Below are 19567 nucleotides of genomic sequence, written 5' to 3' on the forward strand. Positions count from 1 at the left end.
TGTTGCACGATTAATATAATAATATAGATAAGGCTAAAAACGGACTTTCGTTTTCAAATAAGGCTAAGATACACTTGCGTCCATTTTAAGAATTAAAATAAAAATAAACACGAAAAAATAAACACGTGCTTTAGGTCAACGAAGCGATTTTTATTTGCAAAATTATTTAATTTTATTTAGATACATGTTCTTATCCCTATAATTGATAATAAGTAATTTGATTTATATATAAGAAATCACACTAGAAACCTCACTTTGATTGTTATTATTTTTAACAAATAAAAGACGTAGCGCTTTTCCGCGTTTTAATAGAAATATTTAATTAACGCGTAATGTGGTCTTAGCCTTATCTATTAATTAACTTTTTATAACAATGCAAGAAAATTGAGTAGATACTCATTTTCCTTAATAAATGTTTATAGATATTTTCACGTACTTGTGTGTTAGAATGCAATAAAGTTAAGGTTAAAATGAGATGTGGTTTTATTTCTAAGCATTTTCTTCTAACATCACCTTAAATGTTGAAAGTCGAAAACAATACTTACTGATTGTTATTGCTGGTTATAGATTACTTATTCGTATATAATTTATTTTTATAATAACGGTAGACTTGGGTAACTCAAACAGATCGCGCGAACTGCAGATCATGTCGCGAGTCACAAGGTTGAACCGGAGTTATGAACCGGTTCATAGATCAGTTGAAATTAACTCAATGGATCTGTAACAGATCGTTGATTCAACGGCAGTGGCGGACTAAGCTCGTTGAATGAGGCCCCCAGTCGTTGATCTAATTTTACTAGCTTTTCATGGGAACTTGTAGACATTTGGAGGCCTCCCAGGACCAGAGGTACTGTCGCCCCGTCTTAGTCAGCCAGTGATCTACGGTCTACGTTACAGCTAACCAGTAAACATGTTTATAATAAAATCAAATAAATTATTTCGTGGGCATAAGAAAGGAATGAATGGAGTCGGGATATGTTCTTTTTTTTACTTATTTATAGTAGGACGAGACCGCGGCTTAGCTCGCGTTACGAAGTAATATTTTCATATCCTATTTTATCCCCTTGGGGGTAGAATTGATCAAAATCCTTTCTTAGCGGATGCCTACGTCATAACATCTACCTGCATGCCAAATTTCAGTCCGATTCGTCCAGTGGTTTGGACTGTGCGTTGATAGATCACTGTGTCAGTCAGTCACCTTTGAGTTATATATATTTGATTAGGGTACGATAATTGCTATGAACGTAGAGTTAAATTGCGTAGTATATAGATTACCCACATAATTCTGAACGCAACTTCAACTATGGCCGATAGTAACCTGCGATAACCTACATCTAATTTATGATACTTGCGAATGATCAGTATAAATTAGTTACATTAAAAATTAGGCCCGAAATGCTTTGTTCAGTAACTGCTCGAAGTAATAACCGAATTTATGAATTGATAAAGACCGAATAAAAAATGAGATTTCGGCCCTGTAATCAATAAAATACTTATTAAAGTTTCGGCATTAATATTTGGCCGAAGCAGACAAAAGCAACGGCCTTGTGCAATATTTCATGAAATAAGGGGCATAGATACGGAAATAAATATCATCCATTTATTTTAAAAGTTTTATTCACACCGTTGTGCTGTATGGTACATCAAGAAATTAATACAACGTCAAAAATATACCTCAGACTTACACATTATATAATACTATAAATACTTAGGCCCTGTTTGGGTCTACAGACATGGAATATGTCAGACAAAATTATTTCCATATAAATACAGTAGTACATATTGTATAGGAAATACTATATTGTCTGCCACGACACGTGTCTGATACGCTCTATGTCTGTAGATGTAAATGAATCCTTTGAAGTAATGAGTAGGTACAGATAATGCCTACACACTATAGGCCGATGTATGTTAATCTGAAACGATAATGACTTAGAATTTAAAAGAAATTGCATGATTAGTGGCGCCTATAGTCACAAAAAATGAAAACCACCCTCTCCCATCTTTACTGACATAAAAATATAAGTCATGACACAATTCCCCTTTAATTCACACTGGCATAAATAAATATAACACAATCGTTCACCCTAATTACCAAAAACTTAAAACAAAAAATACACTTAAGTCTTACATCTTATTTATGGATCACAGGTGCTTATTTCGCTTACATATAAAAAAATAAAAACAGAACATGAAAAAACAAAAAAAGAAAACAAGAATCACAGGCTTTCGAGTTTCTATTTATGTATTAATTACGCCATAAAAGTATAAATTCTTACTCGTGTACATAACTATACCTACACGTTTTTACGCAAATGAACATGTTAAACAATATGTACATTAAACACTCATCCTCACAATAAAACTCAATTGAACGTAAAAAAGCACCACAATAAAATATTTTTATTTAATTACCCATATACGCAGTTTACATAGATAAGTAAAGATACTTCGCCGCCTTGCAATTGAATGAAGCCATAAACGGATTATTTGTAAGTTCTTTTTTGAATTCTTGACAAATAAAAACATTTTTAGAGAAAATTTACGAATAAATATCTAATACTGCGTATTTTACATAATAAATAAATAGTTATAACAAATATTTTAGGGACATTTTAGCACGGAGACGTGGCAAAACTTTTTTACGCAACTATTTCAATTCTCAAAACTGGTTACCTTTTTTGTTAGGAGTGAGTAATCTTTACTAATCTATGGTAGTTTATTACAATTTCCTTTTCATTCCAATATCTACAAAGATTACTTCCAATGCTATTTTATGGACAGTGGAGGGTAATGTTTTACGAGCGTATGTATGTATGTCTCATTCTTCGTCTCGCCCTACAACCCAAACGGCTTGACGGATTTTAACATATGAGGCGTCGTTGGATTCGTCTAAATTGTGAGATTGACATAGGCTACCTTACTTTACTTTTCTTTCAATTACTTAATGCAGTCTGGTTTCTTTTTCTTATAATTACTAGTTATTCCAACACTTTTAAAATAGTTATTTTATATATACATCAACAACACAGAGTTTTCTACATCAGCTTCTATTAATACAAAGACGTAGGTATAGTCCGCGTAAAACTGCTGGTCCGCTCTGAATAATGAATCGCGTCGCCATAGCAAATTGTATGACTACACCTGCTCGCAACAACTTCACAGCGGACTAGCAGTTTGGCGCGGACTATATGTATATAAATACTTAAATTAAAAGCAGATTTCACACTAATCATATTTAACAAAATCTTACAGGAACATAAAGAACTATTTTTACAAAAAAATGTTCTGAAATTTTAAATCCACCATAATAAGCTAGCCAGCTAGCCAGGATATGCATATACTGTTAGAGCTATAAATTAGTCTTAATTATAACTAGTAGTATTTTAAAATTTAAAACAAACGACATTAACTTTCAAAGAACCTTATATAAAATATCTTATCTTAGTAATGGTTTCCTTAAAATTATCGAATTCGTTTGAAGAAGTAAAGATGAGGACGAATAAGGAATATAATGGTAGGCATGAAACAAGTATTAAAACCCGAAGACCAAAAATACCGAGTTTTAATATGAACTTTAAGATTAACTGTATTTTAATAAAATAATAGTATAAAATTGAGCTAAAAGCTTAAACTTTTATGCAATGGTGAGGCGTGACTACACCAGCAGTGGCCAAGACACCTGCGAGCGTTTTCACGCTTAATTCTAAGTATAGTTCGCGCCAAACTCTGCTAGTCCGCACTGAATTTATTAATTAAATTATAGATATTACCGGGACGAAGACAGCGCGGGACACCTTCCGGGACCCGTCCGCTGCCCTCTCGCCCGCGGGTTAGTATCTTAGATAATTATACCAACGTTGGTTAGAGTAAATTAAAGTTGGTTTAATTATCTAAGATTAGCATGCCCTTACGTTGCTACGGAATATATGCGCAACAACTTCAGAGCGGACTAGCAGTTTGGCGCGGACTATACGTTGAAACAAATGCTATAATTTGCTACGAATCCGTATTTACTGCCGAAATAATATTATTTTAGGCACATTTGACGTTTACCTACAATATAGAAGGTTATAGTCTATGATCATGGTAATTGAACGAACAATGCTATATATGACGAAGAACGGATTTCCCGTTGATAAGTAGATCTTACTTTATATACTACTTACTTTATATATTATATGCATTAAATTTTATTATTTAGATCAAGAAAAACGTTGTAAGACTGTTTTCTATATGTTATTTAATATTATATCCATTAAAAGTATTTTTATTAGTGCGTTTAGAAATATAGTGAAATTATACATAATACATAAACAATAATATATTATCCAAAATATTTTATCTCTCTGATTTAGATTATTCTGTTTAAATAATTAAGTTTTATCAACTTTATTTACAGTTACAAATGAAGAATATAAGGTTGTTGGAATAAATTACTAGTGACCAGTCCAGTTAGGCCAAACCATTGCCTTCTACTTTTGCCTAATGAGTATTTTTTCTAACTCCTAACTTATATTATAAATGCTAATGTGATAATTCATATTGATTTTTTTTTCGAACATCAACAAACTACTACCGCTTTGGAAAGTGGTTCGTTATGGAGAGGAAGTGGCGAAAGAAACCGTTTGTGCGCAATTTAAAATCTTTTAAAAGTATGTATGTTATGTGATGAATTGCTTAATAGTGTTTTTTTTTTTATAATATAAGAGTAGCAGACGAGCATGCAGTCCACCTGATGGTAAGTGGCTACTGCCGCCCATGGACATCTGTAATCAACCCCAGATAGGATTAGATATTCCTACCTGAGGTCGGCCACAGATGCGCCGCTACCCCTGAGCACTAAGCTGGAACGCCTCAGAAAAGTCTGTCTCCCTTACCACACCCTTCAAACCGGAACACAGCAGCGCTTAACACTGATGTTATTAGGTAGAAATAGGTGTGGCGGTGGTGCCGCCCGAGTCGAACCACAAAGGGTTCTACCACCTTTAAATTCAGAAAAGGACAAGAGTAGCTTTTATACCGATACGAATATTATAAATACGAATATGAATTTGTCTGACATCATTCAGGCATCAAACCTGAAACCGGACTCGTGTAACATAGATATACTTCTAAAATACACATAGACACATAAAAACACTTAAATTTATTAAACTTTATATTATTATATCTTAAGGTGGATGACCTTATTGGATATTTTAAAGGAACTATAACTAATTTATACATATAAGCCCGACTATTAAACAGGTTAAAATACTTATTATTTAGAATATATATAACAACATATCTGTTAAAATGACTAGTTATTGAACTAAATTGAGAGATTATAGTATAGGGACTTCCCGCTACTCGACACAGGATGGCGCCACGAGTATTCTGAATCACGCTATCGAAGTTTTCTAAACATCTTGCAATTAATTTCTAATATAATATAATAAATCCCAAAGTAACTCTGTCTGTCTGTGTGTATCTTCTTCACGCCTAAACCACTGAACCGATTATAATGAAATTTCGTACAAAGATAGTCTCGAGACCCGAGAAAGGACATAGGATAGTTTTTATCCCGGAAATCCCACGGGAACTAGGGATGGCGATCTAAGATCGATTAATCGGAGAATCGATCTTTTGGACCAATAAAATCGATTATTTTAGTCGATATTAGTAAGGATTGAATCATAAACTATTCATTTCATCAAGTGATGATCTTTAGCTAAGTTGTTGTCCATGAGCCCACGAAGGTTCCAGAGTTGGTACGACCAATTTTCGCCAGATGGCGCCACTGTCATTCCAACGAAGGTACGACTTTTCAATTTTATGTATGTTAATATGTCATATTATTTTCTTTTAAACGCGGGCGAAGCCGCGGGCAAAAACTAGTTTCTAATACGCAAAAAACTAAAAATCAGAGATGTCTGGGATTTGAAGGTAAATCCCTACGATGACGAGTCGATTTCTTCACCACTAGGCTATCACTACTGCTATATTTGCATTAGTAATCCCGATCTTGCCACAGAATCACATCAGCTTTATCAAAACCGACAAATAGTGAATAATTTTCTTTTTTAATAACATTTAAAGAGGCATCATCTATTTTAATAGTTATAATATAGCATTTAGGAAAATACCTCTCCCACATAACTTTCCATTCTCCCGTATTCAGTCCATAACACAATTGTATATTATTCAAAATCACTTTTGGATCAACTTTTATGAAACTATATATTCTTAATTCGATAATATGACTCGATTTCGAATCGGATTTAAAATCGAATATATTGTAGTGAGGCCCGACTGTGTTTACCAACCAGTTGAACGATTTGTCGTCGAAACAAGAATATACTATTCCATTTGTTTTTAAACTTTCACATTTTATATACGGTATATCACTTGACATTTTTATTGCTTCGTATATTAGACTTTGAATGTGTGTCACTGACTTTAAAAAATCAATTTTGTATAAGGGACTATGTTTAAGCGCAATAATTACATTTTTCGGCCAAGTACCGTTTTTAGTCACAATATTTGGGTTTGAAACTGCAAAAACTTTTTCGTCAGTATTTTTGGTAATATCATTTGAATTCACAATTGGATTATGTTCGATATGTTTTGATATTTCATTGTGACAGTTAAGGATATTATCGTTATAATTTTGAGTGTAAGTGGAGTTACATTGTAACTTATTACCAGTATATATACTTTCATAATTTTTTACACCTTCCCCGATATTAAATTCTTCATTATCTCCATCATTCTTTTTTCTATTCCTTCTTGTTCTTCGTCTCTTCTTTTCAGTAGACTTATTAACGCTATGTGCCTTATCGAAATCTTCTATAAATTTTCTGATTTTTTCAAAAATATCTTCATTCGATATTTCTTTGTTTATTTCCTCATTTGTTTCTCCATGTTTCTCCATAACTTCATCGATTTTTATTTTTTCAGTTTCTTCATTCTTATCTTCATTACGTATAAAAGGAATTACATCATCACTTGTCAATACTTCTTTGTTACAAATATTTTCTTCTAATAATTTCCTTTTGGTGAATTTCTTATCAAACTCTGTTACACAATCAATATTTTTCTCAAAACATTTATCAGAATTTGACTTATTCTGCGAATTTGTAGATATGTTTTTATTACTGTCATTTTCATCAAATATTTTGTCATTTTTAGATATTTCTTTATTTTCAATTTCATATGACTTTACGTCAAACATTTTGGAATTATGACTTCCTATTCCAAAATCATCCCCTTCCATTACATCGTTACATTTATTATTATGAAATATTTTTGGAATATTATTCATGTCACCATTCTGGTTCAATTTATCGGTTTCATTTGGAGAATTTTTCATTGAAGAATTATTATTAACTTCACCATCAAATTCTTCACTATTCTTGGAATTCTCATGAATAATTCTATCATTATTTGAATTCTCTGCTTCACTGTTAGTGCCTTGTTGACACATTTTACATCTTTTTGTCACAAAAACTTTTACTAGTTGTAATTTTCCAAAATATCTGTAATAAAAGGTCATTTTTATTGTACAAAATTCACATGTTTTTATTAAAACAAAGAAATGCTACATTAAATTCTTTTGCTTGCCGAAAAATCAAAAATATATATTTACATGATTTTTCTTCTCATTTTTATATTAAAGAAATGATAAAAATTAAATTAATTATTGTCTGAATCTTAGACAAGATTTTTACTACGAGTATTTGTTGTCTATGCAACGAAAAAAGTCTATGGTAGACATTACACAGATAATTAATAAAATAGTTCAAAAAATTGTTCAAACTAATCTTAACTTCAGATCAAAAATACAAAAAAAAACCCAAAAAATACTTACAAAAGCGGACAGTCATATTTCGCTATTAAGAAGACATCAGCCATTCTTTCGACTGTCTCACAAAATATATCATTTTCTTCACCCCCAAGCCCCAAGTCGAAAATAACTTGCCCATTCAACATTCCAATTACACTATTTACGTACGACTTGATACCAACTTGCGAACTGAACTCATACACTCTCTGAACATCATTACTTTGAATAAAATCACGTATAATTCGATTGATTAGTAGAAAATATTTGTTTTCTTTAGACGTGTTTGGTATATCGTATTTATTTTCTGGGATTGGGTGTGTGGTTACAAAGGTACAGTCTTCGTAAAGTCTCAACTTTACTGGGCTGTTGTTGTATTTTGATATTTTTGCTACTTGCCTGCAAAGAAACAGAAATAATTAAAAAAAAAAATCATTAGAAATAGATTTACAGATTATGAATTGAAGATGGTAGAACTCTGTTTGATTCTGAAGGCACCACCGTCACACGAATTTCTGTTATAACAGCAGTGTTAAGTGCTGCTGTGTTCCGGTTTGAAGGGTGTGGTAAGAGATACAGACTTTTCCGAGGCGTTCCAGCTTAGTCCTCAGGAGTAGCGGCGCATCTGTGGCCGACCTCAGGTAGGAATCTAATCTATCTGGGGTTGATTACAGATGTCCATGGGCGGCAGTAGCCACTTACCATCAGATGGACTGCTTGCTCGTCTGCTACTCCTATATTATAAAAAAAAAGTATATGATGGCAAATGGCTACTGCCGCCCACGGACATCTGTTCTTACGTGTGCACTAACTACTATGTACCTAAATGTACACAGTATAGTCCTTTTAAAACTGCTAGTCTGCTCTGAATATAGAAATGAATCGCATCGCCATAGCAAATTGTATGACTACACCTCCTCGCAACAACTTCAGAGCGGACTAGCAGTTTGGCGTGGACTATACATATACTCTCGCTTCTCATCATACTTACGTGTTACACTTCTTCCACGTTTGACAAACAAGTGCCAAGTCGCTATGGGCGGCCATTTCTGCTGTGATCGCCTTCAGTAATAACAGCTCACGTTTATTTTTATAAGCAAACAGTTCTCCTCTATTCAACCGTGATACTGTCGTGATAATGTAGGATATGAAGTTGCTGATGTTGAAACCAAATCTGAAATATTATTATTTATTTATTTATTATCAGCATTCATTTATTTATTTATTATATTATTATTTATTTATTCTTTACTAACGGGCAAACGTTGTGTGGCAACACATAAAAAAATGTTAAAGGTGAACATCCCTTATCACTTAGGGGTATGAAAAATAAATAGCAGCCAATTCTCAGACCTAGTGAATATGCGTATAAAATTTGGTGAATATTGGTAAAGCCGTTTCAGAGGAGTACGGTAACTAACATTGTGACACGAGAATTTTATATATAAGATACTAGCTGACCCGGCAAACTTTGTACCGCCTCAAAATCTATTTATCAATCAATATACTTCATATAAAATATAGCCTATGTTACTCGTGGATAATGTAGCTTTCGAATGGTGAAAGAATTTTTAAAATCGGTCCTGAGCCTATTCATTACAACCAAACAAACAAAGTTTTCCTCTTTATAATATTAGTATAGAAGTATAGATATAAAAACCATACCTTATAATAGTGAAGTGATATTCAGATTGAATTAATTCCAGCAAATTCACTAACAATTGCAAACGATTCGACGCTTTCTTCGCGGTCATATCCAATTGATTGTACTCATATCGTTCAGCCGATATTTTATGATACGATATATCAGTATCGATATTCATATCGATATCACTTTCTTCATCATCATTACACACATTTGTATTGAATTGTACATCTTTGTTTAAAGAATCATCAATTTTATCATTATCATTATCATCTATCATTATGTTTTCATCAGCGAAATTCAAATCATCATTTGTTCGTATAGAAAAATTATTCACTTGAATTTGCCTGTTAAAAATATTATCATTATTTTCAAAGTTTTTATCATTATCATCTATCATCATGCATTCATCATCAGAAATAATTTTTTTATCATTCATTCGTACACAGTTAGTATTACCTTTCATTTCTTCATTGTTAATAGTTTTATCAATATTTTCGGACTTATCATCATTATCAATCATCATTTTTTCTTCTTCTTTATCATTAATTTCTACACAATTCGTATCCAATTGTAACTGGCCCCCGTTATAAGCGTTATCAGTATTATCAGACAATTTATCATTATCATCTATCATATTATCATCATCAGCAATTACTTCATCATTTGTTTGCACATAATTCGTAATTACCATCTGATCACTTTTATAAACATAATCAATATTTTGGGATGGTTTTTCATTTTCATAAGCTAATACGTATTTAATCTCAACAATCACTTCTTTATCATCTGTAATCACTCCTTTATCATTAGGTATCACTTCTTTATCATTACTTTTCACTCCTTTATGATCAGTCTTCACTTCATTATCATTAGTTTTCCCTCCTTTATCATTAGTTTTCCCTCCTTTATCATCAGTTTTCACTTCTTCATTATAAGTTTTCTCTCCTTTATCATTAGTCTTCACTTCTTTATCATTAGTTTGTTCATAATTTTGATCTTGAAATTGAATCTGTTCAGCGGCCTTTATAACATTAGAAATATTTTTAATGTTTCTATCAACATTATCTATCATCTTGTGAAACGCTTCATCAATTATCGTTTTTATACTATTTTCTAATTTATCATCTTCGTCTTTTTGTTTCTGGTTGAAAACTTCATTATTATCTTTATCAGATTCATTATCATCATCACTATCACCTTTATCACTTTGTACATAATTACTATAAGCAACATCACTTTCAACTTGATTATCATTTATCATCAATTCATCATCATTATCACCTTCTTCACTTTCAATCTGTCCATCATTTGAAAGACTATCATGTTGTGCGTCACAGCTATCATCATTAATCATCATTACAATTTCATTAACAAGAGCTCTTGTAACATCATTTGTTTGTATACAACTCTCATCCACTTCTACTTGATCAGATTGATTAGACGTATCATCAATAACATGCACATCACTATAATCATCATCTTTATCTACTATTTTATCGTCACAATCTCTTATATATTCATTGTCTGCACTATTTTTATTCTGATCATCTTGTTCATCATCAACAATATGTACATCACTACTATTATCATCTATTATCATTATTTTATCATCACTAACCATTTCATCATCTGTTTCATGATTAGAATTATTTTGTATCTGTGCACTTTCTTTAGAAGCTTTATTACTTACTTCTAAGTCACTAATACTTGAGTTTTTCATATTTTCTATGTTACTAGAACTAACTACGTTTTCTATATAATTCGTAGTCATTTTCTGAACGCTTGTGTTAGCATTAACATCTTGTAAGTCATTAACTTCCGTTTGTAAGTCATTAAAATTCACAGTAACATCATTATTTTTCGTTTGTAAGTCATTAGAATCAATTTTATTTCTAGATATGTCATTTCTCGCGAACGCATCATTTAAAATTGTCGAATACATACTCAGATTTGCTTCCATCTCGTTTAAACGGCGATCTTTATTTTTTCCTTTTTTGCCAATAAGCTTACTTTTCTTTTCTTTCTTTTTAAATTTTCGATTTTTTCGATTGGTTCCGTCTTCAATGTACTCATTATCTTTGGAATATAATTCTTCATTTTGGTTCAAAGCGGTTCTTCTTTTCAATATGTGTTTTTGTAGGCGATTCAGTTTTACTTGTGATGATGTAAGCTTTCTATGACCGAATCCTACACGCGTTGGCTGAAAAAAACAAACATTATATTATTAGTGATAATGTTATTGTATTTTAAATCGTCAACCCATCAAAGGTATGTGAAGTCTACCAATACGCACTTGTCCAGCGCGGTGGACTATAGCCTAATCCTTCTCATTCTGAGAGGAGACCCGAGCCTAGTGGGACAATAATGGGTTGATGATGATGATGATGAATCCATTACTGTCCCACTGCAGGTCACAGGGGTCTCAAAGTAAGAGGGATTTAAGTCATAATTTCGTAGTTGACCATATACGAATTGGTCCACTTCACACACCCTCGAGAATATTTTTAATGAACTCAAGATATGTAGGTTTCTTCAATGTCGATGGAAGTGAAAACATAATAACTATACTGGATACATAATAACTATAGTTAAAAAACTAAAAACCACGCTAAAATCGCACAAGTAAGGTCGTTAATCCTGACGATCTTGATGAGAAGAATTGGATAAAATGATTAAAATCGTGTATTGTCATCGGTTCTTGATAATTGTTCAAAATTTTAAATAAATCGGACAGTTCAAAGTGAGTAAAAATCGAGTTCAACGATTCATTACATACATACATACAGGTCAAACTAATAAAAGCGTGGTAAAAAGAAAACTTACTATATCCAGTTGTGGTTGTATAGGTTCCATGATCCCTTCGCCACGGACTCCCAGGGCTCCGCCCTTCCAGCCCATTAAACGCATCATTCTGTGAAAGAAGTTAAGAGCTCTATTTGTATTGATGTTTTAAGACAAAAAAATCGTGTTTATACTTATCTACTCACATAAGAATTTATACTTGTCTTGTGTATTTAAAAGCGGCAGAACCCTCTGTGGTTCGATTCCTGCAGCACCACCACCACACTTATTTCTGTTATAACAGCAGTGTTAGGCGCTGCTGTGTTCTGGTTTGAAGGGTGTGGTAAGGGAGACATACTTTTCCGAGTCTTTCCAGCTTAGTCATCAGGGGTAGCGGCGCATCTGTGGCCGACCTCACGTAGGAATCTAATCCTATCTGGGGTTGATTACAGATGTCCATGGGCGGCAGTAGCCACTTACCATCAGGTGGACTGCATGCTCGCTGCTACTTCTATATTATAAAAGAAATATACACTTGAACTGAGACTGTTGGAGCACGGCCGCTGTCCAGACATGATCACCTAGCACCTTTGCCAAAGTAATAAAGTTGGTATATAGTCCGCGTAAAACTGCTAGTCCGCTCTGAATATAGAAATGAATCGCGTCGCCATAGCAAATTGTGTGACTACACCTGCTCGCAACAACTTCAGAGCGGACTAGCAGTTTGGCGCGGACAATAAACTAAACTAAATAAACGCTTTCTACACTCACAGCCCCACACTAGGATTCCCTGTGTCGTGGGTGCCATGGACACACATAGACAAACAACACCCAGACCCAGAAATCTAAATTCATCATTTAGATATCTGTCTGGCCGGGAATCGAACCCGGGACCCTTTGCGCGTCAGACCGGTATGGTGGCCGCTCCGGCACGCGGGTCGTCAAATATATGATGACAATAATATACAATGACATACCTCATGGCCTTATCGCTCTCTATGGGCGCGGCGAGTCCTTCTAACAGCTTGTGTTTCATTTCGCGCATATGGTCTGAAAATATCTTCTTCTTTTCCGATGAATTTGTCCTGAGAAGAAAAGTAAGATCATTTTAGAGGAGTTAGAATTCTTGGTTCGACTCTGAAGGCACCATTGTCACATTTATTTCTGCTTTATAACAGCAGTGTAGCGCTGCTGTGTTCTGGTTTGATGTGTGGTAAGGGAGACATACTTACATAAGGTCCTTAGTCTTCAGAGGAAGCAATGCATATATGGTCATTGGTCACCTTCACGTAGAATGGGCATGATGACAGTATTGAAAAATCGAAGAATAAATGATATACTTAAAAACAATATATTGAAAGCATTCTCAAAAATAGCCCAGTTTTAATAAAAACTTTAGGATTCATTATATTTTCAATGAAATAAAAGTGTAAAATAATGCAGTCGGCCATCTTGTCTAAAACGCTAATCGGGGCGAAATGACGTCATTGGTTTGGCGTGTCACCGTATTGCTTGAACTTTTCTATGGGATATTGAGGCGTGACGTCACTCGCGGACGCCATGACACCCGTGAGCGTATTCGCGCTTAATTCAAAATTTGTTTTAAAACTGATAATATTTCCGTTAATACTGAATTTATTGCCGAAATAATACGATTTTTGGAATCAGTATATATGTATGTACATTATAAAAGGGGGTTTCAAAATTTGTCATCATGCCTATCGTAATATAGTGATCTTATGAGATGATTTTAATTTATTTAATATTTCTACATAGATTAGTAAAGAATACTCACTCCTAACAAGAAAAAGTTTTGAGAATTTAAATAGTTGCGTAAAAAAGTTTTGCCACGTCTCCGTGCTAAAATGTCCCAAAATATTTGCAATAATTATTTATTTATTGCGTAAATTACGCAGTATTAGTTATTTATTCGTAATTTTTCTCTAAAAATGTTTTTATTTGTCAAGAATTCAAAAAAAGAACTTACTAAAATAAGCCGTTTGTGGCTTCATTCAATTTCAAGGCGGCGAAGTATCTTTATTAATCTATGTATTTCTAGCTTAAAGTAGTCCTGCGTTTCGGTGAGCGTATTAGATCTGATTAACATATGAGGCGACTATCTTAATCCTCAGTGGCGACGCTGCGATCGGCTTCAGATAGAACCTGGTCTATATTGAGTTGGTTACAGATGTCCATAGGCGGTAATAACCACTTACCATAAAATGGTCTTTACTCCTTCCAGGGGAGTTACTGCCATCTCTTAAAACAATATTATTTTAATCATACATTGATTAAATTTCGTACCACGATATCGTTAAACTAAGATTGTTTAAACAATATTAAAACAAGCGGTTTTGTATGAAATCATTCATTCTTTTGTACCGCATTCGTACCATAAAGTGACACAAAATGTCATAATTGAATGTTCTATTTATGTCAAATTTTGCAATCGCCAAGCTGCATGACGACGTTCCTTTGCACTGGATAATAGTGTTACATACTTGAATAACGTTTTAAAATATATTCAACCAAAAATAATTATACACGAAATTTAATTTTTTAAGCAAAATATATCAATTTCAGTTACTTATATACAACGAATACTCGAAAACTGGATAAGGGTGTCTAAATATTTACTTAATTTAATTAATAATAATAATATTTATATGTAAAACAAAATTAAGTAAGTCTGTTTAACTGCGTATGACGGAACACAATCAAAACTATGGTGCGAAAGAGACGACTCTTGTGTTGATGTCTCGTTTTCTCTTGGATAAGGAATAGACAAATTATTCATTCTTTTACATCACTCTGCAGGAATAAAACAATATTGTTTTAAGGAGGTCGTAGTACGAATCAAAGTAATGTTGATGTAATATTGAAATAAAACATTCCGGAACTATGACGGTTTTTGATGTGAAACATCTATAGCCACACGTAAAACCGATTTCTGGCGTGGCGACGCATGTCGTGGCGACGTCGCCACGCTATACGATGGTATATATATACAGTCTATATGCAGTAGTGTGTACGGTGTGGCGACGCGTCGCCATGCGCAATCGACTGTGCGATTCTCTTCCTGATTAAACGAATTAAGTAGTCACGATTTGAAATAAATTCGTAAATTTTTGTATTTAATGAAAATAAATGTTTATTCAATAAATAGTCATCGTTATCTGGAAAAAAATCGTAATATTTTATTTTATCATTATGACATATTTAGTTCCTATCACAATATGTTCTTTTCTGCATATTACTTTTACAAAATAATGTCGATGTTTCACATCTGCCAGGCGTCCTGTGACGGCTCACATTTTTTTTTAAAGGTGGTGGTGGTAGGCCCCCAGTACATAAAATAATCCTAAGCTAAATTTTCACACTTTGTCATAACATTTTGTACACACTTTGTCAGGGGTCCAGAAAAGGACGTAGAATACCTTTTATCCGGAAAAAAGTTCCGTTCCCGAGGGATAGATAAAAACCTCTGACCGCTAGCAAAATAAACGCTTAAACGCTTTCTACACTCACAGCCCCACGCTAGGATTCCCTGTGCCGTGGGTGCCATAGACACACACATAGACAAATACACAAACACCCAGACCTAGAAACAGAAAGCTAAATTCATCATTTAGATATCTGTCTGGCCGGGAATCGAACCCGGGACCCTTTGCGCGTCAGATCGATATGGATAAAATAATATAATATAATATCGGATAAAAGCTAATTTGTTATGAATTTGAAGGTGGTAGAACCTTTTGTGGTTCGACTCCGGCGGCACCACCGCCACACCTACTTCTGCCTCATAACAGCCGTGCTAAGCGTTGCTGTGTTCTGGGTGTGATGAGGAAGACATACTTTTCCGAGGCGTTCCAGCTTAGTCCTCAGGGGTAGCGGCGCATCAGTGGCCAACCTCAGGTAGGAACATCTAATCCTATCTGGGGTTGATTACAGATGTCCATGAGCAGTAGCCACTTACCATCAGATGGACTGCGTGCTCGTCCGCTACTCCTATACTATAAAAAACCCGCGGCTTCGTTTGCTGTCAGAGGTTATCTATCCCTCGGGAACAGTATTTTTTTCGGGATAAAACATACCCTATGTCCTTTTCTGAACCCACAAAGGGTTCTACCACTTTCAAATAGCTAGTTCGTTTAAAATTAGTAAATACATACCTTAAAGGTTTACCAAATTCCAATGGCATATTATATGCATAAGGATCCATCCATGTGTCTGATTTTTTCAACAGCTGTGGTTCCGGAGACGACTTACTTCTTTCTAGATATATACTGGGATCTATCGGAGTCATTCTAGACACTTTTGTGTTTATCTCTGTCGACTGAAGAATCTTCTCTACGATAGATTTGGGATTTCTGTAATTAAAAGAATAGTTGAATCCTTACTATCCTTACTAACTATATATATTATATCCTTACTAATATTATAAATCCGAAAGTAACTCTGTCTGTCTGTCTGTCTGTCTGTCTGGTTGTCTCTTCTTCACGCCTAAACCACTGAACCAATTTTAATGAAATTTTGTACAAAGATAGTCTGAGACCCGAGAAAGGACATAGGATAGTTTTTATCCCGGAAATCCCACGGGAACTAGGGATGGCGATCTAAGATCGATTAATCGGAGAATCGATCTTTTGGACCCAAAACATCGATTAATTTAATCGATATTAGTAAGGATTGAATCGTAAACTATGCATATGATCAAGTGATGATCTTTAGCAAAGTTGAGGGTACGAATTTACAGTTTTATGTATTTACAGTGTTAGTATGTTATATTATTTTGTTTTAAACGCGGGCGAAGCCGCGGGCAAAAACTAGTACAGAATAAATTATAGTTTAAAAAACTAAAAACCACCCTAAAATCGCATATGAAAATCGTTAATCCTGACAATATCCTAATGATTCCTGATTGGGGCAAAGTTATTGAAATAGTATATTATCATCGGGTCTTGATAATTGTTCAAAATATTTAAATTAATCAGACAGTTCAATGTGGGTAAAAATGGAGTTCAAAAATTCCATTACATACATACTCACATACATACAAGTCAAGCTAATAAAAGCATGGTAATCAAAATAAAAGTTAAATGATATGATACATTGGTTTTTCCTCTTTCTGAGTTGCAAAGATCTAGGTTCGATCCCAGGCTAAGCAGACATTTAAATGAAGAATTAATATTTCTATTTTAGATCTGAGTGTTTGTGTCAACTATGTGTGTGTGACACATAGATTAGTAAGGATTACTCACTCCTAACAATAAAATGTACCCAGTTTTGAGAATTGAAATAGTTGCGTAAAAAAGATTTGCCCCGTCTCCGTGCTAAAATGTCCCTAAAATATTTGAAATAATTATTTATTTATTATGTAAATTACGCAGTATTAGTTATTTATTCGTATATTTTCTCTAAACATGTTTTTATTTATCAAGAATTCAAAAAAAGAACTTACTAATAAGCTGTTTGTGGCTTCATTCAATTTCAAGGCGGCGAAGTATCTTTACTAATCTATGGTGTGACACCACAATGTAAGGTATTTTAAAGTCTTCTCTGTAAGAAGGGACTGCGCAGGAAAGGGTTAATAATAAAATTTACCTTAATGCTTCTAAATCATCATCGTTATCGACATTCATATTTTCATTATTTTCTTGTAATAATGCATCTTTTTCATTATTTTCTCCAATCTCCTCATTATTGTCAATATCTTCATCATTTGTCTCAGTTTCGATATTTCCTTTTTTTCTGAAATTGAGAACAAAATAATTAAAATATTTTTATAAATCTAATGCAATTTTTTTTTTAGAAAAAAAAATGAGCATACAATCTACTTGATAAGGGGCTACAGCCGCCCATGGACATCTGTAATCAACCACAGATAAGATGAAAGTCCTAACCGAGGTCACCACAGGTATGTACACCGCTACCCCTGAGGACTAAGCTGGAATGCCTCGGGAAAGTCTGTCTCCCTTATCACACCCTTCAAACCATAACACAGCAGCACTACACTGCTGTTATAAGGAAATAAGAGTGACAGTAGTGCCTTTAGAGTTAAAGAGTTAAATCGTTAAATCGTAAAAGCCTCAATTTTAAGAAAATACATATTTTTTCATATTAATTTGGCAGTTAAGTTCCCGCCATTCATTACTTTAAACATTTTTTTTGGCTCAGTGTTTCTTATCATTCGAAATGGACGTTTTGTTTCCCAATAATTTTTATTTTTTATGTCCGACTTAGCTAAGGTTATTTTTAGGACCATTAAAATAGATTTACTTGCTATGGGCGGAGTTTCGTTTAATACAGATGTAAAGTTGACAATTTGCGAGAATTACTTTTTAGAGTCAAATCCGAGATCCGAGAGATAAAAAAAAGAGACATAGAAAATCATATTTAACGTTGAAACGAAGTTGTAAACAACAAACAATAGGAATTTACTATTTAATCAGTTATCTATTTTCATTAAAAAATAAATCCTAAAAACGGCGGTAACTTATTTGCCAAACTATTACTTTCTCATACTAAGCCGTATGTCATAGTCATAACATCGAATAATTAGTTGATTAACCAACAAATTCTTCAATGGTATGACTTATGTCTGTTTCTAAAGAATTATACATAAATCATTTGTTATGTATAATCCTTAAGGATTAGTATGCCAATGTATGGAAAAATACGTATTTTCTTCAAAATTTTCCTTTTCCTTTAATTTGTCACATAACATTACTTCCCAGAATTTGATCCTTATAAGCGACACTATCAGATAGTGGAATAATATAGAGGTGTAATTTTTTTCAAAATGAACTCGTTCGATTCCCGGCTAGGGAAAAAGTTATTTTAAAAAAGTAATGATGCAGTTTTAGTTTTTATCAAAATGGGCCTCGTAACTCCTTTCAGCATTTTTCGCTAATCCGTATAGTTTCGGATATGGCCCTGAAGGCCCGTTTGAAAAATTCACCCTGTATATATATTTGCATGAATAGCTCGTTTAAAGGCATGAGATTACTTCACTTTTTATTAATTATTTAAAGAGTCGAGATTTTATTTTTATAACGTATTGACATTCAAAAAGTGCTGTAAAGATCCTATATTGAATTAAAAAAATATATTAGATTTTAATAAATTAAATACAAGATAAATAAGAATATACATACATTATTATGTACTTACTTTTTATGTGCTTTATGTACATTTCTTGCTGGACTTGTAGATGGGACCTTCATGAATATCACGGTGCTGTAATATGGAAAAAAGGATTATAAGTAAGTATTAAATAGAAGGCAGTGATAGCCTAATGGTTAGGAAACTCG

The 19567-nt window shown here is 33.4% G+C and overlaps 1 protein-coding gene and 1 long non-coding RNA gene across 2 annotated transcripts in view; one reads left to right on the forward strand and one right to left on the reverse strand.

The window, feature by feature from the left end:
* LOC140748655 (uncharacterized) overlaps nucleotides 1-19567 on the forward strand; it is a 342763-nt gene that overhangs the window by 190968 nt on the left and 132228 nt on the right. The window lies entirely within an intron of this gene.
* Nucleotides 5035-19495, reverse strand: LOC140748480 (uncharacterized). Its single transcript, XM_073081293.1, has 9 exons — nucleotides 19428-19495; nucleotides 17859-18005; nucleotides 16427-16624; nucleotides 13232-13339; nucleotides 12297-12384; nucleotides 9491-11673; nucleotides 8817-8999; nucleotides 7853-8224; nucleotides 5035-7520 (listed from the first exon to the last, which is right to left on the reverse strand). The coding sequence occupies exons 1-9, from the start codon at nucleotides 19478-19480 to the stop codon at nucleotides 5993-5995; spliced, it is 4860 nt and encodes a 1619-aa protein (XP_072937394.1). The 5' UTR covers nucleotides 19481-19495; the 3' UTR covers nucleotides 5035-5992.

Source organism: Epargyreus clarus, unplaced genomic scaffold, assembly GCF_041222505.1.
Source record: "Epargyreus clarus isolate Ecla_fem2 unplaced genomic scaffold, WU_Ecla_fem_2.2 ptg000016l, whole genome shotgun sequence".
In the NCBI taxonomy this organism is placed as follows: domain Eukaryota; kingdom Metazoa; phylum Arthropoda; class Insecta; order Lepidoptera; family Hesperiidae; genus Epargyreus; species Epargyreus clarus.